Genomic DNA, 16189 nt, shown 5'->3' with positions numbered 1-16189 from the left:
TAGGCCATCAATACCAACTGCAGCATGATTTTAACACTTATATGCAGTCCCTGATTCAAAAATATTTCTCCACATGCATTCAGCATGATGGTGCCCACAGTCTGCTTGGAGCTTGTGGGCTTTATCAATGGTTATGAGCAGTGACACAAGTCCATGGACTGTATTCAACTTAGTGTATAATTTGGTATATAACACAGTGTTCATTTGGGCTGTTTTTTTCCCCATAAAGGACGGATTATTGGTCTGTTTAATGAAGGATTTCTCATGTTAGAAAAAATGCTCTCAGCCCCCTTTCTCCCTCAATTCTTGGTCTTCAGTCACCCACCGCTGCTATTTTTACCGTAGGAATTTATTATAAGCAGAACTTCTATAATGGAAAAAGGGGAGGCAATTTTGATGCGAGACCGTCTTTTCAAGTGTTTAGGGATGAGGAATAAGGGGGTGGAGGCAGAGGGGCAAAGGCATGTCTAAATGAAGTAAGGCGGAGATAGGGTCAGGGAGGGGTGGCTAGATCTTTAATTTTGCCTGTTTGATGTAGCGTTACAAAGGAAGGAAGGAGGCCGGGGAGGCGTCTTGAAAAGCACTCAAAACTGTTACCTACATTATGGAGCGCCCAGAGCAGAATAGGGGTGAAGGCTGAGAGGGGGACCATGGAGCTAGGGGAAGGGGAGCGGGACGGGCTCCACCCAGTCCCCGGCTCAGCAGCACCCTCCAGCCTTCCAAAGCAGGGTGGGTAACTAAGTGACTACACCAGCCGGGACCAGCGCAGGAGCAGCCGCGCGCCAGCCCCACTTTCCCCTGCTCCTGTCCCGGGGCGCGCAGGCTCCGCCCAGGACACGATGACCCAATCCGGCGTGGAGTTGGGCAGGGCCGGGCCGGCTGCAGCCGGTTCCTGGTGCAGTTCCCCGCACGCCTGTGGGGCAGAAGAGCTCCTCTCCGGGGGGTCGGGACTCGATTAGACTCGACTCGACTCGTGCTATGGCAGCCGGGCGCCTTTTGCCGTCGCTGCTGCTGCTACTAGTGGTGAGTGCGCGCGGCGGGGGGCTGCGTCTTTGCCTCCTCTCCCGTGACTGGGGCAGCGCGAGCCCGGCTGAGCGCCGCGAGCCCGAGCTCTGCCGGGAGGGCTGCCCGCGCCGCGGCCGGGGCAAGCAGCAGCCGGGGAAATACCCAGCCCCGCTTGCTGCCTGCCCTGCCTTAGCCTCCTGCTCCGGCCGGTTGGCTGAACTCTAGCGGGCTCGTTCCTTCTTCCTGTCTTCCGGCTCCCGACGCTTTTCTAGGCGTGGGGGTGCGACGCCGCTTGGGAGGCGGACAGAGAGTCTGGTCGGGGGCAGGCTGAATCCCCTGCGGCCAGGTGTTTCCCGGCGGCTGCCGGTGCAGTCTCTCCTCCTGTGGTGGGGGAGGAGGGTGTTCTCTCTGGCTTTAAGACAATATTAAAAACTAAACCCCTTGAAATGTCGAGCTGAGCCAGGGCGGAGGATTGCTAATTTTGGCTGGAGGTGACGTCATTTTTCATTCAAGATTTAATATTTAATTCCCAGGGACTCCAGGGCAATCCTGGAAGGTTGCAACCATAACCACGGGGCGTGCGATTGGCTCGCTCGGTTTTATAGGGGCCCATTAGAGAAGATCAAAACTTTAGTCTTTCCCTGACTCAGTGAGGGTGTGTCGGCAATTTGTCAAAGCGCGTGATTGCCAATCAAAGCGGATCAAACAAGAAATTCGCTCTCTGTAATCCTGGCCTCGCCCTGAGTCACACATAGACCATTCCTTCATCAATTCCCAGCTGCAGAATCATCATTCGTCTGTGACGTCTGCTAGCCTGCCAGGACACAATGCACTCCCTCCCAGTTCCAGGAACTGGCCACATTCACTCTCCTTTGCTTTTCACCAATCAGACACATACATCTGAGCTACAGACCAAGAATCAGGCAGCACAGACAATACTGAAGAAGTTTATTCACAATACCGGGAAGTCTGATAAATCAGCTTCAACTTCACGGTGTTACAATGGTCAATTATATACACTTTCTTATCGATTACATAGTACATTTTAAATTCTTTATCTATTCACTTACAAGTACAGGCATTGTCCCATCCGGAGAGAACAACAGTGATAATGGTTGTTAATACATGCAGAGACACTTTAATCACTCTATTTACATTAAGGATCCTAGGCTATGCTCGGGGCAGAAAGTGGTGGGGGTCCTTACAGATGAGTGGCAGGTAAGACAGAAATTCTAAAAGCAAATGTGCTATTCTCATTGGAATTAGAATCACTAAGAGGACCTCTGGCTTCCTGAGCCATCAGATGCTTACACTAGCCATTGTCCTTGTGGCTCAGGTATGCTTGTTAGCCATTTAAATGAGTTTCAACCTACAACTTGTTAGCTGAAAACAGCCTCAAGCCTTACAGCATATACATAACAAAAGGGAGGTCTGTGTCCCAAAGAGCTTACAATCTAAATATGTGATCACAGACAAACACAGGTTAAGATCCATGGGAGAAAGTTTGCTGGGGATCCAATTTCTGAGTGTGTATTATGAACCTGAGATGTGGGTGTAATGTATATTTAGTGCAAAAAGGCAGGGAGAAGCATTATAGGTCACCTGTACAGGGGGGGAAATTGGCTATTTGCCCCTTTTTGCTTTACGTTATGTGAGGATGGCCTGAAATTCTCTGCTTGGTTTTTACATTGGAAATCGAAGTCCTCAGTAGGCTGGAAGACTGGTGACTGGGGAACTAAAACAATGGTAACATAAATTAATAATGAAAATAGAACTATTATGAGAGATGGGGAGTTCTAGTCACATTGTCAAACACTTTGTTTGCTTTTGTTTTTGTTAACATTTATTTAACTTCAGTTAACACCCTTGCTCCTTCTGCTGAGGTAATAGAGCACACAATAAACATGCTCTGAGGCATTCCCTGGTGGTCCTTCTGCAAAATCAAGAAAGACCAAACTTGACATTCCTGACTCTTTCAGACTTGGGGAGGGAAGGAAATCTAATACCCCAAAACTCGTTTCAGACTTTCTTTATACATAATAAAGGGAACAGGCCTAGTCTTAAAAAAATGATCTTTTGCAGGTCACCTTTAAACATTCTTGCAAAAACAAAGCTCACCTTGAGATTAACTGTGGTAGTTTTTTTGGTGGTGTTTTTTTAAATGTGTTCTGTTGCTTGGTTTACATTGACTATGCCCCCATCATGCTGTTTTACCCTTCCTTGACCGCTGCAGTTACTTGTGTCTTGAAAACTTAGCAAGAGAGAATTTGTTTCCTCTTTTTCTTTTTTAAGTCTTTAGAATAACCTAATATGTCTATAGGCATCTCACTGAAAATGTACAATGTCATGGGGAATTTTTTCATTCGACACATTGCAGTGTAATTTCTGTAGGTTGAATCTTCAGCAATATCTGGGAGTAGAGGAGAGCCCAGCAGGCACAACTGTGATGATGGAGAATATCTGCATCAAGACTACTGCTGTAAATACTGTCGTGCTGGTAAGTACTTAGTGATCTTTAGTTTACTTGGCTAACAAAGCATTTTTCAGAGAAGATGTTTGTGCTGTTTTATTTTTGTGCTGTGAGATAAAAACGGAATGAGAGAACAGTACATGTTTGCAAAAACCATCGAGGGCCATTTTATGCTGTCCCTCTTCCTATTCAGTGGCACTGTTGGTGCGGCTCACTTCAGAATTTGTCCAACCTTTCATAAAATAGGCTGTGCTTTCGTGACCTTGGCAGTCTGTCAAGAGACATGGGCATGCTATAAAAGGCAGAGTCTACGTCAATACTGACTGAAACTGTTAAAAGTTGAATAACTTGGTTGGAACTCTTGAAAACTGAACCAATGCCCTGGCCACTGGTTTTATTCCCCCTGCGTTAGCTAATCATAATAATGCTGGTCAGATATAAACACTCAATACCTACACTCAGCAGAAATTTTATGTATTTTATATCTACATAGAAAACTTTCTTTATTTTGTAAATTATATGCATCTCCATCTTGGAGATGTGTGTAAAACTCATTCATTCTTTATAGGGGCTTTTTCACTTAGCTTTGTGCCAACAAGCATTCTGTCCTCAATTTGTTATAATCTCATGGGGTTTGTCCTGTGGATTTTCTAAGTCTTGTGAGTGAATTTAGTAGTCAAGGGTCAAAATCACCCTTGTGTAGAGACCCTGAACAAGGCATATATGTTGTTTGAATGTGACATGAGCCCTTTTTAAGGTCTTAGGCTCTGATTGTGCAATTGATAGCATATGGGCATAGCAGCCTGTCTGAGTGCTCTCCACAGGCTCAACAGTTCATCCATGTGGTATGAACTGCAAGACTAGAGCCACAAGTAAAATTTAAGAGCTGGGTAGCCTGGTGTGGGCTCTCTGCACAGTGGTGAATTTCCCTCTGGTTTCAGAGAGAGACCGCATCAGCCATAGCTGTATGAGCTTCCTGACATAGTACCAGCCTTATCAGTTTCACCTCCCTAACCTGTTCTGAGCACAAACTGTTAGTTGTACTGAACTATGGCAAATCACCTATTAATGAATAGGGATGTGAACATGTGTCCAAATAGAACTAAGAAAAACATTGAAACAATTATTTTATTGTTAAAACCTTCCATTTAAAAAAACAAAACCAGGCATCTTTATAAATAGAGCATATCAGAAAAATGACTTTTTTTTTCCCCAACAAAAAACAGGGAAATATTATTGATGGAAATTTTTGTAAAACATTTTTCCCTTTTTCCAATCACCTCTATTTATAAAGGAGGAAAATTCCCAAGCCTATTGGCCTCTTATTATTAGTTATTGACTTATTTTTCTAATGTTATCTGGCCAGTGATGTCTAGACTCTAAATATTCTTCCTGGTTTTACTGCATATACTTAATCTCATTCAGCTCCACTCCCTCTAAGGCGTGGCTGAAAGAAGTCATCTTGGAGGAAACCGTAGAGACAAAGTTCATGTTGCATATGCTTGAATCCAGTTAACTGTATCCTAATAATACTTGAGATACACAGTTACAGGGCTGATTTTCTGCTTTTCCTTTTATATAGGCACTTATGTTGCTAAACACTGCAAAGTTCCACACACTGAAGGAATTTGTTCCCGTTGCACAGATGGAAAGGATTACACCGCTCATGCAAATGGCCTAGATGAATGCATACGATGCAAACTGTGCAAAGACGGTATAGTACAAAGCTTGGGCTGATCTGTAAATATGTTGGGTTGCCTTGAGCGAAAGCTTCGGTATTCTTTGTTCAGCAGAAAAATCTGTTTCCTCAGTTTCCCTGCTTATTTTCATAGATTTAAGAATACTTATGCTTTTTAAAATAACTTATTTTTTATAGCTTAGGTGTAACTTATGCTTGATAGAAAAAGAATCATAAATTCAGTTTGATTACATTTGTAACTTATATGATTAACTTATTTTTCTCAGATCAAATAACTGTGAGCATCTGCACTTCAACGAGCGATACTGAATGTCAGTGCAAGCCAGGCTATTTCTGTCCTACTCAAGGCTGTGAGATGTGTTACAGATGCAAGCCAAAGTATGTACAGTAACTGCTTTAGGCAGTTGTCTTCCATAAAGTACAGTAAAAAGTAGGACCCAGCTCCTATAAATGTTTATCCACATGTTTACCTTTAGACACATGAACAATCCCATTGAAGTCAATGGGGCTCCTCATGTGTTTAAAGTTAATGCCTGCAGGATTGGCACCTAGAACTGTATGTATATAAATATTGCTCTCCTGCTTGATGCATCTGCCTGTACACAAATGTTCCCACCATGTTTCCTGATTTCTTCACCTGCCATATTTGAATAGGCTTTGGACAGTCAGGACAGCTAATGTCAGTAGCAGTCAGTAGAACTACCCAGAATTTTATAACTTGGAGCCAGCTGTTGAAGAAGACTAATTACATTGTGATTAGTTAACACTTCATCTCAGTATTTTTTCTGTTTGAATAAGTATTTTTGCACATAATCTCTCCCCATGTGTTTTTGCTGTGCTGCCACATAATCTTCTAGCATCCTTTTTTCTTCATCTGTTTTTTCAAGTACTCTTTCTTAGTGAGTGGTGAGGACAAACTTTTTTTTTTATTTGCAAATTCTGTCCATGTATGTAAGTTACTCCTGTGAGAGTAGGCGTGAACACAAATACAGATTTGATTTTTCTAACATAGTTATATTTTTGTTGTAAATTTTTAGGTGCCCAGAAGGGAAAGAAATTGTGCGAAAGTGCAATGCTACAGGTGATCTGGAGTGTGACCGTCCTCCCAGTGGTACAGTATAAACTATGCTTAGGGAGGTCTGATAACTTTGTCTTTTTTGTAGATATTTCAGAAGCAGATTATTAAAGTGAGCCTTTGAAATCCTACTTTTAAGTACAGTAGAATCTCACAGTTACGAACATCTCTGGAATGGAGGTTGGTCGTAACTCTGAAATGTTCGTAACTCTGAACAAAACGCTATGGTGGTTCTTTCAAAAGTTTACAACTGAACATTGACTTAATACAGCTTTGAAACTTTACTATGCAGAAGCAAAATGCCGCTTTTTAACAACTTTAATTTAAATTAAACAAACACCGAAACAGTTTCCTTACCTTGTCAAATCTTTTTTTAAACTTTCCCTATATATTTTTAATAGTTTACATTTAATACAGTACTGTACTGCATTTGCTTTTCTTGTTTGTTTGTTCTCTGCTTCTGCCTGATTGGGTACTTCCAGTTCTAAATGAGATGTGTGGTTGACTGGTCAGTTTGTAACTCTTGTGTTCGTAACTTTGAGGTTCTGCTGTATGTTTGACGAGCCCATGCAGTTCACACTGGCAGTTACTAGATGGAGGCAAAGGCTCTCCTACCATGGGTTGTGTAACCAACTAATATTCGTGGTGATATTTAAACTAGTGCAGGGGACTTGTCTTGGGGGAAAACATTACATAGTGGACAGGCCTTTCCAAAGTGTAATGTTAACAGAGTATAAAGTTGTAAATATGCCCTTCAAATACTCAGTTAAATATTAAAATCTGAAAAAATCTGTACTGAGACATAAATCTGAAAAGATACAAAATGTGTTGAATTTCTTTTCCCCTATAGAGCCTTTGAACTTGGCTTTGATTCCCTTCCACTAGCTTTTAATTTACGATGACACACACCAGCACCTAGATACTCTGATGGTGTATTAATATCTGAGAAATGGTGGCTTTCTTGGGGCAGACACTAGAAGTGTCACTGTAACAAACTGCCAAATTTCACAGATGTTGGTCTCCATTTTTATCTGCAGCACCAACATTCTTACACTGCCAAAAAAAACCCTGTCTTATGAGCTGCTTTAGTATTTCAAACTTTTTTGTTTGTTTGTTTGTTTTGCAGGGTCTGCGAATGCTGCAGGTTGGGTTGGTGGGGCTTTTGTCTTTGTCTTCGTTATTGTTCTGAGTGTGTGCCTTTTATATAAGAAATGGACATCGTATAATAAAACAAATAAAGGTAAATAAAATTCCTTTCCATGGATAACCTGAGATATACAGAAACTCAAGTTTCCAAAGCTAGATGAAGTAAGAGTTGAGGTTGTCCTTACGCCATCTGTGCGTGCCATACCGTGGACCCATTTTTAAGAGCTGGTCTCCTCCTAAGCAGTTTCACAGAACACTTCCTAGTGGAATCTGAAGCCTTATTCAGCAAGATTCTTAAGCGTTTGTGTAACTCTAAGAACGTGACTTGATTTCAGTGAGAATACTCATATGCTTAAATTTAGGCATGTGCTGAAGTACTTTGCTGAATAGAGGCTTCAGCTTCCACTGGGAAGTATTCTGTGAAACTGCTTATTAGAGATTCCTCTGAGTGTTTAAAGAGAGCAGCATTAGCTATTTCTGTAGGTGAGACCCTGTCTACACTTACCTCTGAGATTCGGCGGCAGTTGACTGGAGTTATGCAAGCTACGCAAAAAACTTGCGTAACTCCTGTCAACTTCTCTGCTCCTCTTCAGCGTGCCATCTTCACTGCACTGCGCCACTTGTGAAGGTGGTCTTAGTACGTCGATTTCTGGATCGACTGAGCAGGTCTTCATTGACCGCTCAGTCGATCCAGAGAAATCGATCTGCTGGCAGCGACTTTGCCGCCTTCAGTGTAGCCATAGCCTGAGAGTGTGAGTGAGCTCAGTATAGGAACTCAGAGGTGGAGGGTGGTAAGTGGTAACAAAGATTTCACCCTCAGTTTCTTTCATACAGTGGTATTTATTTGGAGCATTGCACTTGCATCACTTAAGCATTTTACACATGAATACTGCTTAAGTTGCTAAATCCCACAAGAATCGTTTCAAATCCTAGAAGATAAATCTATTCTCAAGCATAAGAATGAGGAGGCATAAGAGGTATTAGTTTTTCCATTATTGCATAAAAAATGAGGCTAGTTGAAGAAAAATACCTATATTTTGAAGCTTAGATCAGCTCTATGGAAGTGTCAAAAATGGAGTCGAAATGTGCTCTCTGTTACATATGTTTAGAACAGAATTGATCAGAATTTGTCCCACTGACTGTGTTTGCAACAGAGGTACTTCCAGAAGAGGAAACTAAGAGCTTGTCTTTGTTACAAGTGCTGCAATGATGCAACTGTAGTGTAAACACTTAGTACTTCCATGGTAGTAGTAAATCCACCCCCTCGAGAAGCAAGAACCAGGTTGATGGAAGAATTCTTCCATCAACTTAGCTGCATCTACAGCAGGGTTTTAGTTGATCTAACGGTGTTGCACAGGGCATGACATTTTTCACAGCCCTGAGTGATCTAGCTAGGTCAACCTAAGTTTTAGGTGTAAACCAGGCCTCTGCCTAGCTTTTGGATCTGAGGCCTAAAAAATGTTAAAGATCATAGAATCTGAATAGATTATTACAATTAACAGAAAAGATAATGTTTAGAATAAGTAAAGTGGAATTTGGCTGGGTTTATTAAATGGAACTAGAGCCCAAATAGACCTTTTGGTTAACACCTATCTAGTATGTACAATATGCCCCATCTATTTGTGCTCCAGTAGATTGGGGCAGAAGGGAGTCCTTCAGTGCCTAGAACTTGTCAGCCTTCTCTACAGGTTATCTACATTTAAACTTCTGGTTGAGATTGAGAATCTGTCAGAGAGTTATGCCGTGTAACCAGCATACTAAGTCAGCTATATTTAAACAATATAACTTCATATAGTTTAATTTATATTTTTCATAAATTTCAGAAAACAAAGATGCAGAAAAAGATATGGTAAGTTTCCTTTGGACACATGCCATTTTTTTCTTTTACCTGTATGGAAACTATTTGTTTAGCTATAGATGATGCACAGCTTAGTCACTTTCTCCACCCTGATTGTCATTGTATATTTGGACACTTTTCTTCACTCTGGGTCTTCATACAAAAAACCAAAACTTTTAGGTCATCTAGTTCACCTCCTGCTAATGTTGGATTGTTCTCTACAATATAATCTCTTCGTTAGTGTCTTGTTTAGTTTTAAATGTCTGATATGATGGGGCTTCCAGCACTTCCCTTGGAAGAATAATTCAGAGCCCAAATGTGTCTCTTTCCTGATAACCTAACTTTTTCTTTCTTAACTACATATCCATATTTCTAGTTATATCCCCTTGTGATGTCCTAAATAGTTCCCCTTACATCTTAGCATTTACACTCTTCTAATACACGTGGACAGTTAAATCCTTCTCTCAGCACTTAACCATTAGTCTATGGTTAACTTCTTTCTCCCACTTCAAATATAATGTGTACTTATCTGAGTAGTTCAATTTGAGGTTGTTAGCCCTAATAAAATGCCCAAATTTTTTTCCTTTAATCTCTGCTTATAAAGCAGTCCCTCTGTGGGGTCCTGATCAATGCTGTGTTTCTAGATGCTATCACAATACAAGTAAATAATAGCCTCATCATGTTTGCTGTTCTCCTTGGAACACTCCAGTTGTAAATGTCACTGTGATGTTGAGGTGCCAAGAACGGCATATGTTATTTAAAGAAAACCTGCTTAAGGAAAATAGTAATTTGGAGGGAATTTTGGCAAAATCTTCAGTTTCTCCATTAGGTATGTAAGGAGTTTTTATTTTTATATTTGGATTGAATTGGAATACTAGATATCATTGGAAGGCACAAATAATACCTCAGTTACTTTTTTACTACAGACTTTTATTTAAATAATAGTCAGTAGAGACACAGTTCAAAGACATTTGTTTATTAACTGCTGTTCCTAGGACAAGTTTTTTAAAAAAAAAAATCAATTCTGCAAAATGCTTTAGGGATGTCAGTCACTTTAAACAGTGTGTAACTTCTGAAGTCCAAAGTGTGTGTGTGCGTGTGTGTTGGGGGGAGGGGTTTGCAAGTTTTATTTAAGGGGTTCTATAGAGTCTTAACAAAGAAATAGGTTACAATAAAGAAACTGAAGATGCAGAGAGAGTACAGGTGGGTTAAACTGGTGTAGTGATAAGAGCTGGGGAGGTATTCTGCTCATGTTCTCTTCACAGTCCCAGAGCAAATATCTCTGTTTAAATGATCAGCAGTGAAACAGTTAATGTTTACATTTTTAAATACAATTGTTAAACTTCAGAGTTAATACCCAAATGTTGCTAGCTCACCTTCCTGCCCCTCAGTCCATTTGGCGTGGGGTTGGTTACATGGGTGGAGAGTGCAGTTTAGTGCTGACGGAGTTATTGTAGCCTTTTTCTTATAAAATCCTATTTTCAATAGATAAGGTGTTCCCTTGCCTAACTACAGAAGATCACCTGTAACTTCTTTGCTACTTTGTCAAAGATCTAATTGTTAAAGCTGCTCCTGTTTGTCACTTGTTAATACTGTCACGTCTGAATACTGATGTCTTGCTCGCAATGAAGCGCTAAGTATGAAACTCTTCTTCCACTGAAAGGTTCTTGAGAGCTTGCCTACAAAACTATGTATGCTTTAATAAAAAACTCTTAATTACTACTTTTTAATAAGTCACTCTTATTCCTTACAGGAGTCTGAGGACAGCACTGAAATTTTCTTTGTACCAGAAATGGAAAATGCTAACGCTAGTACACCAATTTTAGAGATCCAAAACTCTGTTCAGAGTCCACCAGTTTTAGCAGTTAATAGTCCTAATTCTGCTCTAAGAAACGAATCACCTGAGGATACGAGAATTACATTTTGTGAGAGAAGTAGCCTTCTACTAAACGATGAAAACAACTCATGTGAAGAATCTTACCACAGAACTGCAAGATATTCAGCACCAGTGAAGCCTCCAGACAAGCCTAATTTTGTCTTTCAAACTGAACAGTCTAATATGTCAAATGGTAGGATGTCGGTATCTCAGATGGTAAGTGGGAAATGCTCACTGTGTCATGAAACCTTGTGTAACCTCATAGAAGCAATGTAGTAATAGCTTTTTTTAACCTTTAGAGCTCCCAGGCTTATAGAATGAATTGGTAGTAAAATAGACCCCACACTACCTAAAATGATATGAAAGATGCTTTTGCATTATCTTTATTTTTAAAAGAGAAATGTGGAAAAAATGTATGTTTGTTGAAGTGCTATCAGAAATTTCCATTCAACCTGGAAACATTGTTTAACTAAGTGACCACTGTACTCCTATTGTTCACTACCAACAGGGAACACAGTTTCCATGTTAATACTGTGACAGATATACTGCTGCATCCCTTATTAGCTAGTGGCAGAGCTGGATTTTCTGGCTAGGCAGTTTTGTTTACACTTATTCAGGTTTTTTAACTTTAATTTATTCTGTGAAAACTATGAATTCTCATACTTGCCTTTTTAGACACTGTGAAATCAAAACCACCAGATGGTTCAAGGATAGCAATTGTAAATGAATAAAGAATGTTTTGTTCTGTTTGAATAAACATAGACATTTATATTGCAGGTAAGGGATTCTGAAGCCAGGCCTCATATAGTAGTTAAAGATCTTTCTCAAGAAGGTGAGTAGTTCAAAAAGCCCACCTTTTCAAGGATTTAAATTTAGTGATAGTCAGCAGAGTTCGAGGTAAAAAGTGACTTTCTATCTTGAGTTTATTGTACATAATTATGGGACATTTGAATGAGAGAATAATAGATATTATTAATTTGTTTAAATTTTTACAAACATTTTGTCCTGCTTACTATATTAACACTTCTAAACTGCAGATTGTTTGCTGCATTTTAATTTTTTTGTACGTCTAAGAAATTGCTTTAAAAACACAACACCGCCCACCCCCCACACACACTTCATAGAAAATAGGTATTTCTATGTAAAGACATTGCTTTTTCATAATGTAATCATAGGGACATGAAACATAGGACTAGAAGTTATGTTATGGTCGTAGAGTCCAGTTCTTTGCTATCACAGGCAACCCCATCATATATTTTTGTGTTAAATATCACTATTCAGAATGAGTGTCAATAACTGTAGGAACAGTAGCTTTTTAGAGCTAACCATGCTCTAGTAAAAGATCCATTTATGTACCAGCAGTGTAATCTGCAGTGTGCCATGTAAGGACACAATCGAGTTTTTATAACTGCTTTACTTATAGAATGTCTATTCAAACAAATAAAATACAAAGGTGTGTCAGTTATTGGTACGTTTACCAGTGAACCAATATATTGTGTGGCCCTAAAGGAGGTAAACCATGTTCTGACTGAGAGTACTGGTGACATCAGCCTTGCCTTGCCAGACTATATCACACTGATAGTTGAGTAAATAGGTGGGTAAAATTCATTGCTAAGAGGAGTCAGAAAGCCATCAAAAGTGAACAAGGAGCTTAAAACTACAGTGAAACCTGTACAAAGGGCATCTTCAATAAACAGCCTCCCATCTTAAGAGGCCACTTTGAAGTACGCATAATGTCCCCTTTGGCCTTTTAAAAAGACTGTTTTGAATAGGAAACTAATTGGTGCCTGTTCCTTGGGTGTTCACTTAGGACAGGCTACACCACTGTTGTTGAACTGAATTTTTTTGTTGTATTGACTTTCAGTAGTATACATGGGTTTTTATTTTTAGGTTAAAACAGTTCAGGTCATGTCAATATGATTCCATTAAAAAAAATGTATAAACTTGATTTTAAAATCCTGCTCTCTGCTCCTGTCCTACACTTGGGGCTTGTTTACATGGTGCAGCAATGTGCACCAGAAGGGTGTGAGTTCTGAAGTGCACCAACGTATTGCACACTGACTGGCCCCTGTAGACCCTGCTGGCACACACTAACAGTCCCTAGTGCAGAGGTTCTCAACTGGGGAGGCTGCGAGACCCAGTGCCCTGCAGGGCAGAAGTCCCAAGCCCAAACTGGCAGTGCCGCAACCAGAGCAGAGCAGTACTGGGGGCAGCTCCACACACACACCTCGCCACCTCTTCCTCCCTCCCCCCACCCCATCCAAAGCCCACCCCTGGCCAGGTCAAAAGCTAGAGCCGGGCAGTACAAGGTAGTGGCTGCTGGGGGTGACTGGGGCTGTGGCTGCTCCCAGGCCCCCTGGACTGCTGGTGCAGCCGGGAAGAGCCACCGAGACGGGGGGACTTGGTTCCGGGACTGTAGCTCAGGGGGGCAGGCAGGGATAATTAGAGGCTGTGTGCAGGCACAGAGGTGTAGCTCGGTGCAGGCAGGGAAGCAGCTAGGGGCTGGGTGTTGGGCCCTGCCCCGCAAAATAGAAGTCAAACTACACCTGTACACAAGGTGCCCCCCTCTATTCCCATCCCCCGCTGGGCCCTGGAGTTTTCATAGCATGTTGAGGGGCCTCAGAAAGAAAAAGGCTGAGAACCCCTGCCTTAGTGAACATTAACATAGTGCAGTTTGACCCACCCTAAGGAATTTTTAGTGCTTGCCAGCAGAATCTACATGGGCCAATTAACATTCAATACGTTTGTGTGCATAGGAATTTATACCCGGTTGCTGCACAGTGCCACACTATATAGACAAGATCTAAGTTGTAAATTAAAGGAGTAAGATGATTCCATTAAGAACAAATTAGTTATACTTTTATTATGGCATAAGAAAACTTCAGCCTTCAGTGTTTCCAGAAGTCTCTATGCAATGGTGCATTTCATCTTCTACAGATATCTACCATAGAAAGTAAAACATGCCTCTCTCTTTGTATTCCCAAGTTATCAGTGGCTGGTTGAACAGATATAGCCCAGCAATGCAGTGTGGGACTAAATGGAGTATATTTCTGAACTACTCTTTTGTTAAACTTTATTTAAGCCCTTAAATCAAATTGCATGCCAGAGAATGTTAAACTACAAAGTGGAAAAGTCGTAAAATAGCAATTAAACTGGATTTATCTGAGAACTTATACAAGTGTATGCAGGCATTTATAGAAACAGTTGTTTATATGCAGTGATGTTTCTCTTTTTATTTTCCAGCATTAAGTGAAAGTTTTTATTATTTTATAAAAGAAGTGCCACCAAGAAACTGGAACATGTTTATGAGAACTCATCTAACAGATAATGAAATCGATAAAACAACTTTAGACCATCCGAAAGATACTGAAGAACGATATTATCAGATGCTAATCATTTGGAGAAACAAATTTGGAAATGAGGCTTCCATTATTAAATTATTAGATAGCCTATGGAATATAGGACTTAGAAGGTCTCATGAAAATCTAGTAAACTATTTAATAAGTAAGGATATTATAACAAAATTAGAGGCCAAAGTCTAATGAGTTTGCTATTATCAATAAACCCAAAACAATAGAAACTGTAAACTCTATAGATATGTTTCTATATGTGACCTTGCTTTAGTGCATGTTGCCAATTTTTTTTTATTGTTGGTTTAAGAAAACTAAAAATGTCAGCTTAAAAACTACTTGTAAAACAAATAGAGAAATGAGTTCAAATGTCTTCACTGCAATTCATTTCATCTAGAATAGTTGAGTTTCAGAAATATATCTTACAGGACTCTATTTGTTATAGGGAAACATGACAAGAATTCAAGTTGCTGTGCTCACTAAAAGTTTACCCTGAGTTGTAATACATTAAATAAACTCAGGTACCAGTTAAAAACTTGAGAGAGTGAAAGATTTCAGCTTGCTTATCTTTTCATGTTCAGTTGAGGAAAGAACATAAGCTTACATTAAACTATATAATAAACTTTGAACGCTGTTATGTCTTGGGAAATGAGAAATGTAAGGTTAACGGCAAAGTAATTGGATGGAGTGACATTTGTTGTCATTGAAGGTTTTGAAGCATATTATCATTTTGTTATCTGCATTGATAAACAGGACCAAACAACATCCAGAATCTTGTTATTTTTTATATGCAGTGAAGAATGTATTTATGAGAATGCTATAATATGAAGAGATTCGTACAATTTAAGGTCAGAAGGGATCATTAGACCATCTAGTCTGACCTCCTGTATGACTCAGGTCATTAAATTTCACTCAGTTACCCTTGTATTGAGCGCAATAACTTGTGATTGGCTAAAGCATATCTTCCAGAAAAGCATCCAGTCTTGATATGAAGACATCAGGAGATGAAGAATCCACCACAAGGCTTTGATAATTTGTTCCAAAGGCTGTTAGAAATTTATGCTTTATTTCTAATTTGAATTTGTCTAGCTTTAGCTTCTAGATATGATTCTTATTTTGCCTTTCTCTGCTAGATGAAAGAGCCTTTTGCCTTCCTCTGCTAGATGGGGTATTTTCTCCCCATGAAGATACTTGGATACTGGAATCAAGTACTTCGTCTTTTTGATAAGTTAACAAGAAAGAGTCTTTAAGTCTTCCACTCTAAAGCACTTTCTCTAGCCCTTGAATCATTTTTGTGGCTCTTTTTGTAAGTTTTCAACATCCTTTTTAAAGTGTGCACACCAGAATTTACGCAGTATTCCGCTATCAGTGTCACCAGTACCATATACAGAGGTTCACCTTTCTACTCACTATCCTGTTTATGCATCCAAAGATTACATTGGCCCTCTGCCACAGCATCACACAGGGAGCTTATGTTCAGCTGTTACTTTACTATAGCCCTTAAATCCTTTTTCATAGTCACTGATTTCTAGGAGACAGTCTTCCATTCTGTATGTATGGCCTGCATTCCTTGTTCCTAGATGTATAACTTTGCATTGGGCTTTGCAAAGTATATTTTGTTTGAATGGGCCCGGATTACCAATAAACAGTATGCAATAAATATTGCAACAGTCTATAAATCTGTTTTTAACAGTTAAATACTGTATTATTTTTATTGTCCAATCTAAAATT

General features: G+C 40.0%; 1 protein-coding gene across 4 annotated transcripts; it reads left to right on the top strand.

The window, feature by feature from the left end:
* Positions 1 to 515: 515 nt before the first annotated feature.
* On the top strand, positions 516 to 15223 carry LOC137148099 (tumor necrosis factor receptor superfamily member 10B-like). 4 transcript variants are annotated; one of them, XM_067540628.1, is made up of 10 exons: positions 516 to 1023; positions 3397 to 3502; positions 5058 to 5189; positions 5441 to 5552; positions 6212 to 6285; positions 7376 to 7489; positions 9219 to 9244; positions 10986 to 11324; positions 11886 to 11940; positions 14352 to 15223. In XM_067540628.1, exons 1-10 carry the CDS (start codon positions 979 to 981, stop codon positions 14648 to 14650), a joined length of 1302 nt encoding a protein of 433 aa, XP_067396729.1. In that variant the 5' UTR covers positions 516 to 978; the 3' UTR covers positions 14651 to 15223. The 4 variants fall into 4 exon arrangements, with proteins under 4 accessions (XP_067396729.1, XP_067396730.1, XP_067396732.1 ...); XM_067540629.1 differs by having other exon boundaries at positions 517 to 1023; positions 6212 to 6255; XM_067540631.1 differs by lacking the exon at positions 7376 to 7489 and having other exon boundaries at positions 518 to 1023; positions 6212 to 6255.
* Positions 15224 to 16189: the final 966 nt, after the last annotated feature.

The sequence above is a fragment of the Emydura macquarii genome, unplaced genomic scaffold (assembly GCF_026122565.2).
Source record: "Emydura macquarii macquarii isolate MOO-44397 ecotype Brisbane River unplaced genomic scaffold, CSIRO-AGI_Emac_v2 contig_587, whole genome shotgun sequence".
Lineage (NCBI taxonomy): Eukaryota > Metazoa > Chordata > Testudines > Chelidae > Emydura > Emydura macquarii.
This window is presented reverse-complemented; position numbering and strand designations above follow the sequence as displayed.

Bases quoted from the DNA above. Each gene is read 5' to 3' on its own strand.
- LOC137148099 (XM_067540628.1), top strand. From the start codon at position 979: ATGGCAGCCGGGCGCCTTTTGCCGTCGCTGCTGCTGCTACTAGTG. The intron at 3,503-5,057 runs GTAAGTACTTAG...CCTTTTATATAG, and splicing joins CTGTAAATACTGTCGTGCTG to GCACTTATGTTGCTAAACAC. The intron at 11,325-11,885 runs GTAAGTGGGAAA...TTTATATTGCAG, and splicing joins GGATGTCGGTATCTCAGATG to GTAAGGGATTCTGAAGCCAG.